At 40.4% G+C, this 21,643-nt stretch overlaps 1 protein-coding gene across 11 annotated transcripts in view; it reads right to left on the bottom strand.

Annotated features, from left to right (window-relative positions):
* The window catches only part of dennd1a (DENN/MADD domain containing 1A), a 536,086-nt gene that overhangs the window by 98,588 nt on the left and 415,855 nt on the right, over positions 1 to 21,643 (bottom strand). For all 11 annotated transcript variants that reach the window (XM_069888617.1, XM_069888520.1, XM_069888538.1 and 8 more), the window contains 2 exons: positions 2,263 to 2,364; positions 310 to 400 (listed from right to left, as the gene is read on the bottom strand). In XM_069888617.1, the coding sequence (XP_069744718.1) occupies positions 310 to 400; positions 2,263 to 2,364 (193 nt within the window). The remainder of the gene's footprint in view (positions 1 to 309; positions 401 to 2,262; positions 2,365 to 21,643) is intronic.

The following is a 21,643-nucleotide window of genomic DNA, read 5'->3' as shown; positions in this document are numbered from 1 at the left end:
ACCAGCTTAAAATTCTCATCAAGAAATATAACTTGTATATCAACTAATGCTACTAAGGTGACATAAACTATTACAATTAGACTTTGCTTATTGGATAGATCATGGTCAAACAAGTTGTAACTGTGGTATTAAATGCAAGTTAATCAAACTTAAGAACAATCATTGTGTGTCCATAATAGAGATCATTTTGCTCCTTTAATGCAATCTGCATAGATATAGGACAATGAGTTGTCAAATGCCCCTTAACGTTCAGCCCTAAATTGCCTTCCACAGTTTTGATAATGTGAAGTGCGCTCAGTCAAACCTTACCTCCTGCGTATTCACCATTGTTTATCTCCTCTTCAAAAATGTCACTAAATCCTTCTCCAGAATTCAGGAGATCCAGTCGACCATCAATGAACTTGAAAACAAAGCAATGTTTATGGGAACAACAGTTCATATATGTGACATTCTCAAAGCAGGACACTAAAGGAATCAGAATATTTGAAGTACAATTCTTGTGATGTCAAAACACAATTAATGAGCTTGAGCCTAATTAAAAGAATCTGTAAATCAGACAGAAGTGAACAATATGCTACTGATTCAAACTGTACTCTTGTTTGCAGACAATATGCACAGTTGAATAACGAGTTGCAATGCAGGAATTGAAGGATTTTTTTCACAGAATGAAAGCTTCTAATTCAGTATGCCTAGCTATTAATACCATCAGAGATCTTAACATTGTAAATAATAGATTGCCGTCACATACTGCATAAACCTACTGGCTCAGAACCCCATAGGTTGCAAACAGAATATAAACTGCAGGTGGTGTATTTCAACTGTTTTAAATTCCTTGGGCATTTCACATGGGGACTGTGAACCTAACCACTGTCATGTTACTGTCAAGTGACAGGAAAGGAAAAGGTTACAATGCATTTTCCAAAACAGGAATAGGAGTCTCATTTGTTTTCCATGAATCAGCAATATGAAGTTAGTTATTTTATACCCATGGGTGACATTTTTTTGATAGAACAGCTTAGATGATAATTATTTAGCATGCTAAACTAAATAGCTACTCTTGACATCAATGAAGTGCAGTTATCCACAGGAATTTTGAAGAATATAAATGAACTTCCTTGCAGGAAAGAGTGATACAATCCTGCAAGTGGCAAATATCCGAATATAGCCAGGCACTCAAAATAACTGCAGTGAAGTATCGCCAGTATAATGATGGTCATTTTTACGTGCAGTGGGATAATGGGGCTTTCGTAAAGGAATCATATACCAGTAGGTTAACTGAACATTAAGGAATTACTCAGTTACGCATGATGGTGCAGTATTCAAGCAGCACTGTTTGTTCTAGAAAGTTAGTTAACATTGTAAAATTTCCAGCATCTTATTGTCATTTCCTTTTTTTTAAAAATATTATTGATTTTAATAAAAAACTTATACAAATCAAAAAGGTACAATTCAATTAGATGATATGGACAGTTACACAAACTAAATAAGACATTCCGTTTAATACTAACATACATAAATTGTAAATCATATCCATAATTCACATTCAAAATAGTATGTACCATTTCTGAATTGTCATTTCTAAAAGAATTATTAAGTTAAGATGGAATTAAAAGAATGAAGTTTATTCAATGTTGCCGTTTCTTCCCTCTTCATTTCTGTGAGTAGAATGGGACTGTACTCAGCAATCAAAATCATTTGCATAGCCATCAAACTGAGCGTGTGCAAGGATATAACTTTCAAGGGTAGTGTTAAAGTCTTGGTCCATAATGATGACAACCAATCCACTACAGCACCAGGAGCTCACCTCAATTTAGCACTGAAGCAAAAACTCGAGGAAGCTGATCTCATTAAAAAATCATCACCTCCAATGAGAGGGCACTAAAGCAAAAGCCTGCTTTTCGGAAAGAAATCTGGAAAATTTCTAGGCAGCTTGAAACCACCAACACTGTGCAGCTGTTCATAACCAGAAGCAATAATAACTTTCCAGCTCATATAAAGACAGGACAGGTTAAAAAAAAACACACGCACAAATCCATAAAGGCTTTTATAAAATATTTGACATAACGTTTAATTTAGGAAATCTTCAAAATTATTTTGTACATTTAATCAATCCTTCAGGTGGGAATTTAACAAGAAAATTGACATTTAACCAAACTCAGCAAATAATGCTCCCGCGGAGGGTACAATCTGTACCCAAGTTTTCAACACTAACAATCCGTGAGAGTGACCTTTGCTGCTAAGGTTAGCACATTCACTTCCTACCTGTTTGAAGAGCTGCAGCTGAATGGCACTCTGTAAGAACTGCCTCATGGCACTTGAGCGATGTGAAACAAAAACGTCTTCATTGAATGTTATGGGTTCCTCCTTGTAAAAAATAAAAAAAATGTAATGGTAGTGATGGTGTTCAGTGGAACACAAGGTAAAAACTCAGCAACAAATGCATTCCAGCAATTCATGAGTAGTGGAGAGCAAGCTTTCCCATATAATGCATTTTGGATTTCTATTTGGAGCTTAATTCTGCACCTATGTCTTATGGTCTAAAGTTCAAGATAAACAACAGACAGTAGTCAATTGTTCAAGTACATTAGTGAAGAACAACTGCACTTTTGCACATTTTGTGTCTTTATCGTATAACATACAAGAACAAATCTTACCATTTATAATATATGTATCCTCTCCCCCTATCACTTTCAGTCAAGTCTTGTGTCGTGTCTGGTAATTATTTCAGCTAGACAATAGTCTGCATTGTGAATTGTGGGTGTCTAATATTTATTCCTGGGCACATACGAGAGGCTGAAGATGCTGGAATCTGCAGCAAAACACCATCTGCTGGAGGAACTCAGCTGGTCGAGCAGCATCCATGGGAGAAAAATAGTGGTCAACATTTCAGGCTGGAACCTTCTCTGCTCTCTCTCATTTGCATGTCCTTAATGCAGACTGGAAAACCATTAAACATAAGTAGCTGAAGTAAAATCAATAGAAGCTTGCGAGGTGTTCCTATACATTTTCTGAGATTTCATTCAGTGAAGCAGTAGTCATATATCAAGAGATTTGGTAAGGTGGCTTAAAAGGTTGTGGATGCTCTAATTATCACCCAAAGTTCCATAGATCCTGGAATTGTTCCTGTAATTTAGGGGAGTGGGAATGCTCCCTCATTATTCATGAAAGGAAGGAGAAATAAATCAGAGACTGTCAGCCTAATGTCAAAAATACGGAGCAAAAAACAAACTGCCAGAGGAATTCAGTAGTTAGAGCAACATCAACATATAGAACAGAATTATTGATGTTTCCGGTCGAGACCCTGCATCAGTATTGAGAGTGGAGATGAAAGATAGCCAGGAGAAGGGAGGGATGAGAAAGAGCTAATAAGTGATAGGTAATCAATATTCATAATTTTTCTAATTTTAGGTAACGCTCACCTCCATCTGGTCTACGGTTTTCATAGAACATACAATAGGCCCTTTGGCCCTCGATATATTCCTACCAAAGAAATACTTAACTCTTCTAACCTCATAACCCTCTATTTTTCTTTCATCTGTGTGCCTGTATAAGTCTCTTAAATACCCCTAATGTTTCAACCTCCACCACCACTCCTGGCAAGGCATTCCAACTCTGTGCAAAAAAATTTTTTTATCCCTGATAAAAACTTTCTTTCCTTCACTTTACATGTCCTCTGGTGCCTGCTATTTCTGTCCAGGGCAAAAGGCGCTGGCAATCCATCTTATCTATGCCTTTCAGAATCTTGTAAACCTCTATTAAGTCACTTCTCATCCTTCTAAGCTCCAAGGAGAAAGGCCTTAACTCTGCTATCCTTGCCTCATAAGATTTATTTTCTAATCCAGGCAATATACTCTGCACCCTCTCCGTAGCTTCCACATCCTTACTACAATGAGATGACCAGAATGGAACACACTATTTTAAGTGTGGTCTCACCAAAGATTTGTAGAGTTGCAACATGACCTCTGGACTCGAACTCAATCCCCCGACTAATGAAGCCCAACATCAAATAGGCCTTTGTAACTATCCTATCAACCTGTGTGGCGACCTTGAGAGATGTAAGGATTTGGACCTCTAGGTCTCTCTGTTCCTCCACACTGTTAAGTATCCAATCATTAGCCGTATACTCAGCCTTCATGTTTTTTCATCTCTTCTTTACCTACTTCTCTATTTACTCCTGCCCGACGTTAATACTTTCTCCCTCTTCCTACCTTTCCATCTCTCCCAACTTGTCCAATACCCTATCACCTCAGATCCTCCCCAGATTCTTTCCCTCCTTCCCATAATATCACTTCCCTTTTACTTTTGTGGTGATAGAGTTCAGACCCGAAATGCTTACTGACCATTTCAACCTACGGATGCTGCCTGACCTGCTAAGTCCCTCCAGCATCATTGTTTGCTCCAACTGTCTGTTGTTTTGTTATCAGACTTGCTTAATTTATCATCATATAACGCAGCAAATTTAGAGAAACTCCAGGTGCTTCACGAGGACCAATGCTGAACACCAATTCATAACTCCAGCCACTGTAGGTTAAATAAGAAAGTCTGCAGATGGTGGGGTTGAGTGCAATACATAAATTTGCTGGAGAAACTCAGCAGGCCATGCAGCATCCATGGGAAGTAAAGGGTAACCAATGTTTTGGGCAGATAGGGCCCAGTCCTGAAACATTGATTACTCTTTACTTCCCATGGATATTGCATGACCTGCTGAGTTTCTCCAGCACGTTCTCTGTTGTTAGAGATTGGCTGATGACAGTGTACAACCCATTGATGCCCCCTTATCTTTGGGTGAAGACAAACAATTCAGCACAGATTCATAAATTCCAATGGGTAGGCCCAATTTCTACAGCAGCAGAAAGATTTGCATAGAACATTACAAGACTAAAAACCTTTGGCCCTTCTAGTTTATGCCGAACTATTATTCTGCCTAGTTCCACATCCCTCTCATCCATGTACTTGTCCAAATTTTTCTCAGTGCTAAAACTGAGCCCACGTTCACCACTTCAGCTGCCAGCTCATTCCATACTCCCAACCACTCTCTGTGTGAGGAAATTTCCCCCTAAACTTTCCCCCCTTTCACCCTTAACCCATGTCCTCTGGCTTTATCCCAACTAACCTCAGGGGAAAAAGCCTACTTTCATTTACCCTAAGTGTGAAGGACGTAATTATACTGGTAAATGTGGAAACACTAGAGTTGCCATCAGCTGATGGTTTTTTTTACATGAGTGAAATGAGTCCCTTATTCCCATGCCAATTTTTTTTACACAGACTGCGTTCCGGGAAATTGGGAATAATTTCCTGGAACACTAGCTGTGTAAAAAACATAAGTGATTCCCAGTCCCACCACAGGGGACGATCAGCAGTTGGTAAACTTGTGAGGACTTTCAGTTTACAAACTAAAAGTGCTCAGGCTTGTGCAGTACAATGAAGTGCTCTTAATCATGTGCTAATTGCTGCCTAACAAATTGGTCCCTCATTGCCAACTCCTCATTTGGAGGATGTAAACATATGGTGAAAAGAACTTGTTTCAGGAACTCAAACATTTTATTGTGTTGTAAAACAAAAAATGTAAAAAAGATTAACATTAACATAACCATCATCTAGGAGGAATATTAAAGGCTGCAATAGCTCAGTAATTAGAGCACTAGTCTTGTAAACCAGGAGTCGTGAGTTTGTTCATTTCCATGAGGCGCGCTGGTCAAAGAGGCGTCTCTCTGTCTTCCTTACAGGAGACAAAGTTAAAGAATTTCATGTATTTTACATTCTAAATGTAGTATTACATGACAGTAATAGAACTTTTACCTTTTTACTAATTACTAATTAAACTGGAGACACACAAGAGACTGCAGATTCTGGAATTGAAGCTCCACGCAATCTGCGGAAGAACTCTTCCTCTTTCTCTCTGGGAGTTTCAGATCCATCCCAAGTGTGGTGGCCAGAATTTAACTCTGTACACTATTCCTGTCTTAACAAATCTAGTATTTTTTCTACATCAGATGTCAATTGGGATTTGTCAGGGCTAGGAGAATATACCATCAATCTAAGGCAAAACCAAACCAACAGTAAGAAGTCAGCTGATGGCAAGTTCAGGATTGGAGCTCACCAATGGTTCATGTGGACCTCTGTAACATTATCCAAATCCATCTCTGTCTGTCTCAGTTGGGGCAGCACAGATAGCAAAGCAATTAGCACAACACTATTTCAGTGGCAGTAAACTGGTACAAATCCAGCGTTGTCTGTGAGGAGCTTGTATGTTCTCCTCATATCCACATGAGTTTCTTCTCACGTTCCAAAGACAGATGGAGGTTGGAAGGTTGATTGGTCACATGGGTATAATTGGGTGGGGTGGGCAAGGGCCAGTAACTCTAAATTAAACATTAAAGTTAACTGCACCTCCACAGCTGGCTGGCCAACCAGAGCTCCACCCTCTGAACAATTAGGGTTATAACTCACAACACATCGTAGGTTGCAGGAAATCAGACGTAGATAGAACATAGATGAGGTTAAAGAGGAAGAAATTTGAGGGAGCCCTCTTCACTCAGAGAGTGGTGACTACCTGGAATGCATTGCCTGAGAGAGCATTGGAAGCAGAGTCGCTGACAGCAAAGATTTTCACCATGTGTCTTAATATAATGTTTCTGGCTCAGTGCCATACTTTGCTTGGTCACATTCCCATGAAGTGCCTGGGAATGCTTAACTGCATTAAGGATGCTACATAAATACCAACTGTCAGGAGGTGAGCTATGCCAACAGCAAAGTATCTGAAGCAGGGACAGGGTCAGGTAATGTTATAGAGGAGACACAAGTAGGAAATGTTTGGAAAGGAGATGGTATGGATTGGATTGTTACTGGTTTTTAATCTTGCCCTGCAATCTGATGGATAGAAAGTATTTTATATCAGATATAAGGAAGAGTGTACAGATAATCTGCTATTGAAATTTTGCACCAGAAGTCTATGGACCATCCAGCTCCATTATTAATGCAGAGTGGAATGCATGGCAGCAATATGGACTCAGCAATGCGACTACTTAAGATGTGTATACATCTCAAAACTTTAAGAGCCATGAAGATCCTGGCAACACAAGAGTCTTGCACTATTCTTAGCCACCTATTCCAGTCTCCATAGGGAATGGGGAGTGTTGGTTGCACAAATATTCCAGTGGCACGAGAACTGCTCACACAAACATACTGTGCATCAGGCATTCTCAACGGGGGCCATACCTCTCCCCCCCTCCCCCCACCCACCCCCTACCTTGGCCACAGCGCATTTAAGAAAAATCTTGGGTTTTTTTTCATCTCGTAACATTTCTTTTTATGATTTTTATGTAGTCAGTAGGAGAGATGTATGGAAGAAACCAAAACTTGTCTGCTTCACAGGGGAGGGGCCCATAAACTTTGAGCAGAGTCCTAGCCGAAAAATATTAAGAACAGCTGCTGGAGATTGCACACTAGTGTCCATGAACAAGCCTCCAAATAAATGACTGAACTAAAAGTCATCTCCTTACAGTTTCAGAAAACAATATTTTACATTTCTAGTTTATGTTATAAGGCAAAACAGTCTAAATATAAAATACAGCAAAAATAAATCAAAATCCAAAACATTTTTGCCAGTTGCATTCTGGATACATAGATATTGGATAAACAGGTGATTCCTGCACTGGGCTTTGCGAAGGGGGGAGGAGCGTACACCTTTAGCAAGACAGAGTTGTGGATTACAGTACCGAATTAATTGGCCTAATCTCAAGAAATGAACAAATTTACCTGCAGTTTCTTTCAGAATTTTCATTTTAATTTGGAATTCTGATTGAAGCCAAAAAAAAAATTAAATTGGGAGGATATAATTTACCTGTCTTTTCATTTACACACTGAATGTAAAGTACACACACAAGCATGTGAATGCCGCCTCTTTTAAATCTAGGAAATACCGCTGGGTTGTAATGAATGTGACTAAAACTGGTCAAAATAGTCATCATCCATGTTACCTTGAGGGACTTTTGCTTAACCTGCATAAGCATTTTACAAGAAGTATCCCTTGTGCTGAAGACGACACCATTCTGGTTGTAATTTTCATGTTACTTCCAGAAATTGGCTAAGAAAGTAAAGAATTTTCAGAGGTATGGGAGTACTGACTACATTACTCTTGCAATCCAGAACCAGTATTGTCTTAGTGGGCTGAATAGCCAATTTCCAAATAGAGATAAAAAAGTTGACTGCCTTTTACTTGCTGAGTTTCTCTAACACTTTTGTTTACTAACCTCTTTCCAATCTGTAAAATCGTTCTCTGATTCTGATCCACCAAAGAATTTTGCTTGCCGACATTTATTACCATGGCGTCTTATCAAGCCAACAAGAAACATCCTGTCTCATACTAATTTTACAATTTACTGTTGAAGAAAAGTCGAGGATTGCAGAAACTTACTAGATGCTGTAAGAATCTTGAATATACTGTAGGTGAATATCACATAGCAACTAAATGATTAGATCAGCAGCCTATATCAGTACAAGTAGGCGAGTATTCACACACACACTCTTCTCAACAGAAGACCGAAAGGTAAGGAAATAAAGGCAATATTTGCAGCTTTGGGACTTGGTCTGAACCATGTTCTATTTAATTAAAACAAAACAGCAAAACCTAGAAACATTCAATAACTGGAATTATGAATTGGAGAAGGTTAATTAACCTGTTAGGCCAGTCCCATGATTCAATCAGACTGAGGCTTTTTCACCACACCCACCTACTATCCCTTAGCACCTTTGAAAGGCAAAGGATCTATGAAACACACGTGTATAATGACCCAGTGATCTGGCTTTAATTGCCATTGGCAGGGTTTTACGTTTCTACCCTTCTGTGTATGTAGAAACATTTCCGAGCATGTGAAAAGCCTGCTCTGGTTCTCAGACCACATCTCCCATTCACAGGGTCTCTGGTCAGCGGGTTGCTCTTTCTAACTCACTTTTCTGTCCTCCTGAATAATGCAACAGAAGCCATGCTTTTTTAAAAATGTGAATTTAATATTATAAACACTTCAAAATGCAACCTCACTGCTTACATAAACTTATTAGGCTAACAGACATGATCTACACAAAATATCTGTGAAATATCTTATCAGTATGACAGTCATTATCTTTGCAACATTCTCTTGGAATTCATAAAATGCAAAGCAATTTACCTCTGATATCACCAGTTCCCTGCACTAGTTAACATTGCAGACCAGGCAGTCAGTGAATTCCAAAACATCAACAGAATTAGTGTTTTGTCTGCAGTGCGATTACTTTTACACCTGCTACACCTTTCATTAACTTGTTTTCCTTGTGAAATTAACTATTTCTTTTTTTTTCTTTGGCTTGGCTTCGCGGACAAAGATTTATGGAGTGGCAATGTCCATGTCAGCTGCAGGCTCATTTTGTGGCTGAAAAGTCCGATGCGGGATAGGCAGACACGGTTGCAAGTGAAAATTGGTTGGTTGGGGTTGGGTGTTGGGTTTTTCTTCCTTTGTCTTTTGTCAGTGAGGTGGGCTCTGCGGTCTTCTTCAAAGGACGTTGCTGCCCGCCGAACTGTGAGGCGCCAAGATGCACGGTTTGAGGCGAGATCAGCCCACTGGCGGTGGTCAATGTGGCAGGCACCAAGAGATTTCTTTAGGCAGTCCTTGTACCTCTTCTTTGGTGCACCTCTGTCACGGTGGCCAGTGGAGAGCTCGCCATATAACACGATCTTGGGAAGGCAATGGTCCTCCATTCTGGAGACGTGACCTACCCAGCGCAGTTGGATGTTCAGCAGCGTGAATTCGATGCTGTCGGCCTCTGCCATCTCGAGTACTTTGATGTTGGAGATGAAGTCGCTCCAATGAATGTTGAGGATGGAGCGGAGACAACGCTGGTGGAAGCGTTCTAGGAGCCGTAGGTGGTGCCGGTAGAGGACCCATGATTCGGAGCCGAACAGGAGTGTGGGTATGACAACGGCTCTGTATACGCTTATCTTTGTGAGGTTTTTCAGTTGGTTGTTTTTCCAGACTCTTTTGTGTAGTCTTCCAAAGGCGCTATTTGCCTTGGCGAGTCTGTTGTCTATCTCGTTGTCGATCCTTGCATCCAATGAAATGGTGCAGTCGAGATAGGTAAACTGGTTGACCGTTTTGAGTTTTGTATGCCCGATGGAGATGTGGGGGGGCTGGTAGTCATGGTGGGGAGCTGGCTGATGGAGGACCTCCGTTTTCTTCAGGCTGACTTCCAGGCCAAACATTTTGGCAGTTTCCGCAAAACAGGACATCAAGCACTGAAGAGCTGGCTCTGAATGGGCAACTAAAGCGGCATCGTCTGCAAAGAGTAGTTCACTGACGAGTTGCTCTTGTGTCTTAGTGTGAGCTTGCAGGCGCCTCAGATTGAAGAGACTGCCATCTGTGCGGTACCGGATGTAAACAGCGTCTTCATTGTTGAGGTCTTTCATGGCTTGGTTCAGCATCGTGCTGAAGAAGATTGAAAAGAGGGTTGGTGTGAGAACGCAGCCTTGCTTCACGCCATTGTTTTTTTTGTTTTTTTTAATTTTTTTTAAATTTTTTATTTTTCACACCATAAATCACATTAGCCATGATATATACTATTTCTTTTTCACACATATACAATGACTTTTTCTCCCCCCACCCCTCCTCCCAAGCCACCCCCCCACCCCCCCTCATCCATTTTAGGTATACAATCTAGGTTGCATTAAGCCAGTCAGACAATGTTGTCATTCAACAAAAATACACCAGAAATTCTACTGAGTCCATTCTTTTCTTTCCTTCTCCTTCCATCAACTTAGGTAATGTTTGTCCCCGGTAGGTTTTCGCTATTGTATTTAATGTAAGGCTCCTATACTTGTTCGAATATTTCAATATTATTTCTTAACCTATATGTTATTTTTTCTAATGGAATACATTTATTCATTTAAATTTAGTAGTTTCTTCCTTTTAATTTGGTTATGTATTCCATTAATATTTAAAGTCATGTAGTTCAGCGTAGCCCTTTTATATTTTGTTTATCTTCTCTTTCCGTTTTTCCATCATTACCTTTCCTCCTTTTCCATTTCTGTTTTCTTATTTTCAACTCTTTATAAGACAACATTCCTACAACATCCAACATTTTCCTTATTCTCCTATTTCTATCTTATTTATCCCCAATCTCCCCTTCCCCTCCTGAGTTGTCCTTTATCCCTTGTCGGACAACCACATCTCCCCTCTCCATTTGGATTTGCGAATCCACTCGCAAGCGTCAACTGATTTTGCAGTGACCGCTATTTCCCCTCACCCCGCCCCCCCCAGAAAAGATTTCACTTTTCATATGTCACAAAGGTCACTCTTTTAATTCCCTCCTTATTCTCTCTATTCCATTACCTTCCCTTATTAATTCTTGTCTATACTATCTATATTTTCCTCTAAGTACAGATACATTCACGTATGCACATTGTCTCTATTCACTCTTATACCTCTTTACCCGCATACATATCAATCGTGATCATTTTTACTCTCATTACCCGTCTTCATCCCTCAGTCTATTTTTGTCTTTACCCACATACATATCAATCGTGATCATTTTAACTCTCATTACCCGTCTTCCTCCCTCAGTCTATTTTTGTAATTGTTCTGCAAATTTTCGTGCTTCTTCTGGATCCGAGAATAGTCTGTTTTGTTGTCCTGGAATAAATATTTTCAATACCGCTGGATGCTTTAGTATAAATTTATACCCTTTCTTCCATAAAATCGCCTTTGCTGTATTGAACTCTTTTCTCTTCTTTAGGAGTTCAAAACTTATATCTGGATAAATGAAGATTTTTTGCCCTTTATACTCCAGTGGTTTGTTGCCCTCTCTTACTTTTTCCATTGTCTTCTCCAGTACCTTTTCTCTTGTAGTATATCTTAGGAATTTTACTACAATAGATCTTGGTTTTTGTTGTGGTTGTGGTTTAGAGGCCCATACTCTATGTGCCCTTTCTATTTCCATTTCTTGCTGTAGTTCTGGACATCCTAGGGTCTTAGGGATCCACTCTTTTATAAACTCCCTCATATTCTTGCCTTCTTCATCTTCCTTAAGGCCCACTATCTTTATGTTATTTCTTCTGTTATAATTTTCCATTGTATCTATTTTTTGAGCTAGTAGTTCTTGTGTCTCTTTAGTTTTTTTATTAGATTCCTCCAATTTCTTTTTTAAGTCCTCTACCTCCATTTCTGCTGCTACTGCCCGCTCTTCCATCTTGTCCATTTTCTTTCCCATTTCTGTTAAGGTCATCTCTATTTTATTCATTTTCTCTTCTGTGTTGTTTATTCTTTTTCTTAAATCCTTAAATTCCTGTGTTTGCCATTCTTTAAATGACTCCATGTATCCTTTAATAAGAGAAAGTATATCCTTTATCTTGCCTTTCCCTTCTTCTTCTATTTCACTGTACTCTTCCTCTTCTTCTTCCTCTGGGTTGGCCATCTGTTGTTTCTTTGGTGCCCTTTCCTTCTCTTCTTTCTTGTTTCTATTGTCTTCTGTGGTCTCTTCTTGCTGCAGGTGTTCTGCAGCTGTCGTTGCCGGCTGTGGAGATCGACTCCCCAGCTGGTCCCCCCTCCCGTCGGTGTGTTTTTATTCATTCGCATCGCGCATGCGCGATTCCTCGCGCATGCGCGGTTGCGCACTTTTACTCGGCTCAGCGAGCCATTTTTGTAGTCCATTATTTACCGACCTGAGGGAGCGGGTTTCTCTCTCCGCAGCGGGCCTCTTCGGACGCTTCACGCCATTGTTAATGGAGAAGGGTTCAGAGAGCTCATTGCTGTATCTGACCCGACCTATTTCTATTGCAACTAATAAGTAGCAGTATAATTTTGAATAACTGCAATATATTGCTTGATTGACTGTCTTAGAAGCAAATATGAACTTGGGTGATGAAAATTCCGTTTAGAATTTTATATGCTCCAACACAGTGAACTTGCTTATAAACCCAACACATCTGCCATCTCATTTTCTGCAGTTAATTTTCTAACATATTTTTTCCTTTATATTATCCATTATTAGCAACAATACTTTAACCTGCTTGGACCCTGTCCTCTAAAACTCCCCAGAATAATTCCTCATTAAAATCTGCACCAAATTAATTTTTGGTCATGTCTCCAATAAGACCTACCATCCAATCTTCCTCTATGGCAGCTCCTTAGCACTGGGCTATCACATAATATTTAATACTTTACATGCTGCATTTTAGGGTTTCAAGTTGTGCATTCATTCTCCATCAACTTTGTGAAATTGACTTCTCTTTTCATACCATTAATCGAGGGGTTTGATGGAGTAAATTAAGAGAAATGATTTACATGAAAAGGGGTCAGTAACCAGAGGACATGAATTGAAAGTAATTAGCAATATAAATCACTGAGAGGAGTTAAGAGAGAGGGAGGGAACAATTTTTTTTGCAGAAGGCAGCCTGGAGCTACATGATTCAAAAGAATTATTATTGATACATTGGTTTAGCTCTGTCAAGTGAGAAACCATTAGGCATTGCTACAGCAGGCTGCCTTCTCCCACCCAGTTCTGAAGGTCAGCTGTTGGGTGAACCATTATGCAGCTGCGACAGTCCTAAAACAGCTGGGGGTCACACAAAAACATTCTTCCCTCTACGCAGGTGTGTCAGAGACATTCCAGAGACACACTCTTGCAAAATAGCATTCGACAAATTAACTAAAACAAAACAGAGATCCAACTGCTGTTACAAATCAACCATACAAAAAGAAAAAAAGTGCTTCAATACATGGGTAGATTTAAAAGAGCCAGCATAGTCTCGATGGGACAAATGGCCCCTTTTTTGTATGCATTTTCCTGCAATTTGTCTAATTATTTGCAAATCTTGGCTTCTCTGCAACCTAAACCATAATTGCATGTGTGAATTGAGTATCATACTAAAAACAATTAAAAGCTGTTTATATGTTTAAAGCAACTAGCCAACAATGTCTTTAAATGTTTGCATGAGAGACAGCAGTACAAATTCTCTGATAATTGCAAAGAAAATGTATATAATTAGACCACATGTGCACTAGAGCATCTGGCACTTCAAGAAGCAGTTTACAAGTCTTGTCGAGTTGTCGTGGTGACTGTCACATGACTAGCTGAGAGCTGAAACTCTTGGGCATGAATCCAAACGCACCCTCTAACTTGTGTTGACAGTGAGCAGATGTGCAGCTCTTCACAGGGGCAGGTTCTGCCAGCTCTGCTGCCCTCAAGGCCTGCCCGCATTTTGTTTACAGGTTTGCCTCCCACATTCGTATTGATTGGCTTTGATGCCGTACAGGAGCTTTATCTTTCATGCTGTGTACATGAACCCCATTTCTGAGTTGCACAATTTACAAAATTCAGGCTAAAGTTAGGAGCCATTATTCTTGAAAGGGAAACTCTTGTACATCATCCTGTACGTTAGACCTGGGTAAGATATGCTTTCTGACCTTGATTACCGAATGATTCTGGTGTTCAAATTTGCAAATATAGAAATTCTGAACATATTCTGGTATCTTAACTCTAATAAAATTAACATTGGAACACTTATGGACAAGAAAAGCCTTATGGACAAGCAAAGTCTTAAGGATGTTACTTCCCGTCCGCTTCCTATGATTTGACTGACATGATGCAATTCGTTAACCCATTTAATAAAATATTCTTTTCAACAAATAATAATCATTTAATACTTAATGTAAATTTTAAATTTAAAGTTATAAATGTAGACTTACAGTATAGTAATAGGCTTTTCCGGCCCATGAGCCTGTGCCGGCCAAATACCCCAATTAACCTGCAATCCCCAGGCATTTTTGGAGGGCAGGAGGAAACAGGAGCACTCGGAGGAAATCCATGCAGACATGTTGAGAATGTACAAACTCCTCAAAGACAGCGCTGGATTCGAACCAGTGTTGCTGGTGCTATAATAGCGCTACGCTAACTGTATTCCTAATCAATTGGGGCTATGTTCTCCAGCATGAGATGGTCTGGGTCAGATCCATTCCTATAAGATATATACGAAGAAGGAGGAACTACTGAGGGGATACATTTATTGGATGGAAGGGATGACTGGGAGAACAAAGGAGGCCAAGCAAGAATAACACCTCACTTTGAAGAAACATTGAGGTTGAAATGCTCCAAATGTTCTCAGATCTGTAATAAGTACAAACTGCAAATAATAGGCCACTGTTTTGAAAAGCTAAACTTGTAAATGTGGACACCCAAAGCATATTATCTATGATATGAAATTCAAATTGAAATTTATTAATAATGCATCAAAGTTAAATTGACAGGAAACTGTACTAATTGTATAACTGTACAAAAATCAAAGTGAGCTGCTGGAAGAACTCAGCAGGTCAGACAACATCTATGGGCAGTCACCATCTCTGGTTGGGACCCTTTACCTTACTTCAACTTTATATTATTTTAAATGATTCCATTCACGTCAATATTAAGTTATCAGATAACAATTAAATGAGATCCGATTCGAACCACAGCTATAAAATGGGATGTTGCATACTTATTTGAACAAAAGCATTCTAATTTAGTACATGCAACATGTCAGGGAATTTATTAAAATCTGGCATGTCTTATAAAACTGCCTGTGTGTCTTCAGTGAGATGGTGAGGAAGGACGGTCAGTGGAGGGAGCATAAATGAAATCAGTTGGATGGATAGAAATGCACTGATTTCAATGCTTGAAGTATTAAGAATAAGGGAGATGAACTTAGAGCATGGAACAGTATGTGGAATTATGATGTGGCTGTTACAGAGACTTGGCTAACACAAAGACAGGATTGGCTGATGCAGGAACCTGGGTTTAGATGTTCCAAAAGGGATAGGAAAGGAGGTTAACGGGGTGGGGATGAGGGAGGGGATAGCATTACTAATCAGGGATAGTGTCACCACTGCAGAAAGGGAGGACACTGTGGAGGGATTGTCGACAGAGTCAGCGTGGGTGGAAGTCAGAAATAGGAAGGGAGTGATTACTCTATTGGGAGTCGTCCGTAGGCCCCAAAATAGGCCTCAGGATGTTGAGGAACAGATAAGTTGGCAGATTGTTGAAAGGTGGAAAAATAACAGACTTGTTATGATGGGAGACTTCAACTTCCCAAATATTAACTGGACCTCCTTACTGCAAGAGAAATAGATTGGGCAGAATTTGTCAGGGGTGTCCAAGAAAGATTCCTGACATAGTACGTAGACAAGCAAACAAGAAGAGAGGCCACACTAGACCTAGTACTGGGTAATGAACCTGGTCAGGTGCATTTCGATAATAGTGACCACAACTGTATGACCTTTAACATAGCCATGGACAAGGATAGGATTAGACAAAATGGTAAAGTGTTTAATTCGAAGGGTTAATTATGATGGGATTATACAGGAATGAGGGAGAGTAAATTGGGAACAGATATTCTCAGGGAAAATCACAGATGTAATGTGGAGAATGTTTAGAAACCACTTGTGTGGGGTTCTGGATAGCTTTGTCCCACTGGGACAGGGAAAATATAGTCCGACAAGGGAACAAAAGAGATGAGATAACTAGTTTAAAAAAAAGAAAAAGAAGCATAATGTTTAGAAAGCAAAAGTCAGGAAGGGCTCATAAGAATCACATGGTAGCCAGGAAGAAACTGAAGAAAGGACTTAAGAGAGCAAGAAGGGGACATTAAAAGGCCTTAGCAAGTGCGATTAAGGAAAACCCAAAGGGTTGCTATGCATATGTAAAGAACGGAAGGTTGACGGGAGTGAAGATAGGGGCACTAAAGGATAAAGGAGGCAACATGTGCCTGGAGGTAGGAGGTTCAAAATGAATACTTTGCTTTTGTCTTCACCAGAAAGAGGAACCTTGGGCAATGTGAGATTAGAATAGAATAAGCGTACATACTGGGGCTTAGTGAGGTTAAGAAAGAGGACATGCAGGATAATCTTAAAAACATTAGGATTGATAAATACCTAGGACTGGATGAAATATACACCAGGTTACGAAATGAAGTGAAGGAAGGGATTGCAGGGACTTTGGCAATGATCTTTGTGTCTTCCCTGGCCAAGGAGGAGATATGGAGGACTAGAGAATGGCAAATGTAGTCTCCTTGTTTAAAAAAGGTAATAGGGAGAATCCTGGAAATTCTAGACCAGTGAGCCCTGCATCAGTGATTTGCAAACTATTGGAGAGGATTCTTAGCAAGGCTAGAAAAACTGGACTTGTATCCATTGGAGTTTAGAAGGATGAGGGGGGGACATGATTGAGGTATACAAAATCATCAGGGGGATAGACAAGGTGAAGTCTGATTACTTGTTCCCAATGATGGGGGAGACGAGGACTAGAGGGCATAGTTTAAGAATACAGGGTAGGCCCTTTAGGACGGAGATGAGAAAGCATTTTTTTACCCAGAGAAGTGTGAATCTGTGGAATGCTCTGCCACAGAGGGTGGTAGAGGCGGATTCGCTGACTATGTTCAAAAGAGTGTTAGATAAGACTCTTGTGGGTAACGGAGTTAAGGGTTATGGGGATAAGGCTGGAAAGGGGTACTGATGGTAATGATCAGCCATGATCTAAAATGGCGGTGCTGGCCCGACGGGCCAAATGGCCTACTCCAGCTTCTATTGTCTATTGATTTACAAGTTTTTAGAGATGCATAGTCCATGTAGGAATAGTTAGCATGGCTTTGTGAGGGGTGGGTTGTGCCTCATGAGCCTAATTAGTTTTAATTGTGGATATAACAAAAGAAATTGATGAAAGTAGGGGATAGATATTATGTATATGGATTTTAGTAAGGCATTTGACAAGTTCTCCCATGGTAGACTCATTCAGAAAGCCATGAGGCATGGGATCTATGGAATCTTAGCTCTGTGGATTCAAAATTGGCTTGCCTGCAGAGAATAGTTGTAGATGAAACGTATTTTGGATGGAGGTCAGTGGCTAGTGGAGTTCTGCAGCGATCTGTTCTGGAACCCCTGCTCTTTGTACTTTTTATAAATGACCTGGATGAAGAATTAGAAGGAAGGATCTCTAAGTTTGCAGATGACATAAAGGTTGGAGGTGTTGTGGATATTGTAGAAGGTTGCCATAGGTTACAACAGGATATAGATAGGATGCAGAGTTGGGCAGAAAAGTGGCAGAAGGAGTTCAATCCGGATAAGTGTGAAGCATTTTGGAAGATCAGACTTGAAGGTTTATATGGTTAATGGCAATATATTTTTTAATATTTTATTTTGATTTTCATAGACTTGCAAAATTCAAACAAACATTATAATCTTCCAACATTCATACAATATACTGAGTCTATGTTTATCCCTCCTCCTCCACCTAACCCTTTACCCTGCTAGGAAAAAATCAACAGATTGGCTAAATAATAAAGGCTAAAGGAAAACTTTAAATTAAAAAAACATGTTGCCTGCACGATGTCCCACTTTCTTGGTCACTTTTGTTTCCCTGCTAGGGCAGATTGCTATCGTCTCTGTTGACAAGCTGACCATGGATCTGATACCTTAGTGAAGGCAAATGTAAGCAACTTGTGGTCCGTAAAAGCCACGAAATGTCTGCCTTCTAGAAAGTACCTGAAATGTCTGATAGCTACAGTGCCAACAATTCTTGATCAAAAGCACTGTACTGGAGTTCTGGTGGTCTTAGGTGTTTTCAATGCCCATCAATGTACTGTTCAAGCACACCTCCTACTGCTGTACTGGATGCATCCACTGTCAGGGCTGTTGGGATATCTGTTCTTGGGTGGACCATCAATACAGCATTAGCCAGTGCTTCCCTGGTGTTCTTGATGCTGCTGACAATTCTTCATCCCAAGTGAAATCCCTTGCCTGACATCAGGGTGAAGAGGGGGTGTTTGATAATAGTTGCTGATGGTAGAAACCGGCAATAAAAGTTTACCATTCCAATGAACTCCTGGAGGCCTTTAACTGTGCTTGGTTTAGCGAATGCCTGGATTGCCTTGACCTTTTCTGGTAGTAGCATTGCTCTGTGTTTGTCAATTCTATGGCCCAGTAAGTTGATGGTCGCTAACCTGAATTGACACTTGGCCAGATTGATGGTCATCCCAAACTCATTCAAATGAGTGAAAAGCTTGTGCAAATGGGACAGATGTTCTTGACGACTGCGGCTAGTGAGAAGTATGTCGTCTAGATATATGAAGGTAAAGTCTATATTGGATTTACATGGTCCTGCTGCTGTGAGTGGGATCTGGTGACCTGTCCTACAGATGTCATGCTTTCTGGCTTAGCCCACCATAGAATAACAGCACAGTCTGCAACTGAAATCCTCAGTAACCAACAGCATGGGGATATCTTTTGGCAACTGCTCAAAGAAAGTCTGTTGAAACATGAGGCAGGGCCTATGCCCTTCCATTAGTGCCAGTATTTCATTCATGAGGGTGGAATGGGTCCTATCTCCCAAGCCATCCAAGTGAAGTAAACAGACTGCTCGCTCACACCAAAGGTATGGATGAGCAGACTCTCGAGCACCATATACTTGCCTTCTTCTGGAGGATGCTGCAGAAAATCAGAAGCTCAGCATGTCATATCTTGATCCGGGGCACTTACTACATAGTGTTATCTGCCTCAACTGGAATTGGGCTTCTGCTTGGTCAAGCCATACACATGGTTGCAAAGTTCAAAACATTAGCAGTTTCAGAGCCACAGCATGCATTGAAGAAAAGTTTTTCATGTTGGGGTCCAAATATTGTTTGACCATCAGGGTCACCAATCTAGCAAAATATTCTATACTGAGCTACTATAGACATTAATATACATGTTGTGGAAATGCTGTACACCATGTTGACATATACACAGGTTAGCCCACATACACACTACAGAGTCTAGTACAAGACTGACACCTCCAGGCTCGCATGCTGGGCTTTTATATTATATAATCACTGCTTCTGGTCACTGTTATGATAATGAATATGTATGAGATGTACCGGAAGTCACGTGGTATGAGAGAGAGATAAGAACACAAGCAGGAGAACAAAGGAAACGGGAAAATAAAGCCACTGAGAAGTTTACCTGATAAAACTTGTGTTTAATGTTTTATTAACTTCACATTTCGGGCCACAAATGTGACATTGGCGACGAGGATGGGATAAGCTTGAAGAAAATTAAAGACTAAACAAGATCACAGAGGATTACAGACAACTTCAAGGTGATAAGAATTTTCTCTTTGTCTCAGTACTTTTGGGGCTGGAATATTTCCTCATGGCTGGGGCAGACGGTGACTTTCTAACACATAGTGGAATTGCTCATTTTGACCCAACGGATGATGCAAGCACTGTAAGTGTGAAGTGGAAGGCATGGCTGGAAGAATTTGAATCCTACGCCGACAGTCGTGGCCTATTTCTAGATACCGGTACAGTTGAACAAAAAGCGCAGAGAAGGGCGTTACTTCTTTTCACTGCTGGACCTGCAGTTCGGGAAACATTTAAAACACTTTTGAATACTGGAAGAAAGGATGAGTACCGGAAAGCGGTAGATGCATTAAATGCACACTATGTAGTGACACCGAATGCTACATTTCAACGCCATTTGTTTCGGAAAACGAGACAAGAAGATGGCCAGACAATAGCTCAGTACGTGACGAGACTACACCAGCTAGCTGTTGGATGCAATTACATGCCAGCTGATTTGGACAACCAATTATTGGATCAAGTCGTACAGCACTGCAGATCAGATAAACTCAGAAGACGTCTACTGGAAAGAGGGAGTGAGTTGGAACTCACCGATGCTTTAACCATTGCTGCTGCATTAGAGGCTGTTGAAGGGCAATTTCATACCATGACCCTGAAAGACAACTCAAGCCAGCAAATTAAGAGGCTCTCACATCGCCATAATCAGCCAAGATATACGTCGACACAGGATGTAGAGTGTTATAGATGTGGAAACCGAGGTCACTTTGGAAAAGACCCATATTGCCTGGCCAAAGGCAAAGTTTGCAGAAAGTGTGGAGGTAAGGACCACTTTGCAAAGAAGTGCAAAAGCAAGTCCAATGCAGACCAGAAGAGGAAGAGTACAACTTCCAAAGGCAAAGCCTGGGGGAAAGGAAAGTATCCTGGAAAGAAAGATACCATTCGCCAGATAGACGGTGACGATGATGATACCCAGGAGGAACAGAGTTGTTACCAATTTACATTGAATGAAGTACATCATGAGAAGGTCCCAGTGATCATTGGTGGAGTGACAGTGCAGGTCATTGTAGACTCAGGCAGTGACAGTAATGTGATTGATCGACATTTATGGGAGAAGTTGAAAAGGAAAAAGATCATCTGTACCTCAAAGAAGTGTTCCAAGAAACTGTATCCATACACAGCAACCAAGCCATTGCAGACCATTGGATGTTTTACTGCAACTGTTGAAGCTGGAGATAAGTACACCGAAGCAGAGTTTATGGTCATAGAAGAGAGGGGAGAACCATTGCTGAGTAGAAGCACAGCGCAAGACCTGGCAATACTTCATATTGGAGCTTGTGTCAATTCAATTCAGTCATATGAGGATATGAAGCAAGAATTCCCCGCAGTCTTCCAAGGAGTAGGAAAGCTGAAAGGTCGACAATTGAAGCTAGCGGTAGACGAAACGGTCAAACACAAAGCACAACCAATGCGCCAAACTCCGTTTGGACTTCGTGGGAAAGTCGAAGCCAAAATTAAAGAATTGATCGAACAAGA

Source organism: Narcine bancroftii, chromosome 1 (assembly GCF_036971445.1).
Source record: "Narcine bancroftii isolate sNarBan1 chromosome 1, sNarBan1.hap1, whole genome shotgun sequence".
Classification (NCBI taxonomy): Eukaryota; Metazoa; Chordata; class Chondrichthyes; order Torpediniformes; family Narcinidae; genus Narcine; species Narcine bancroftii.
Note: the sequence above shows the minus strand (reverse complement) of the source record. Positions and strands in the feature narration are given on the sequence as shown.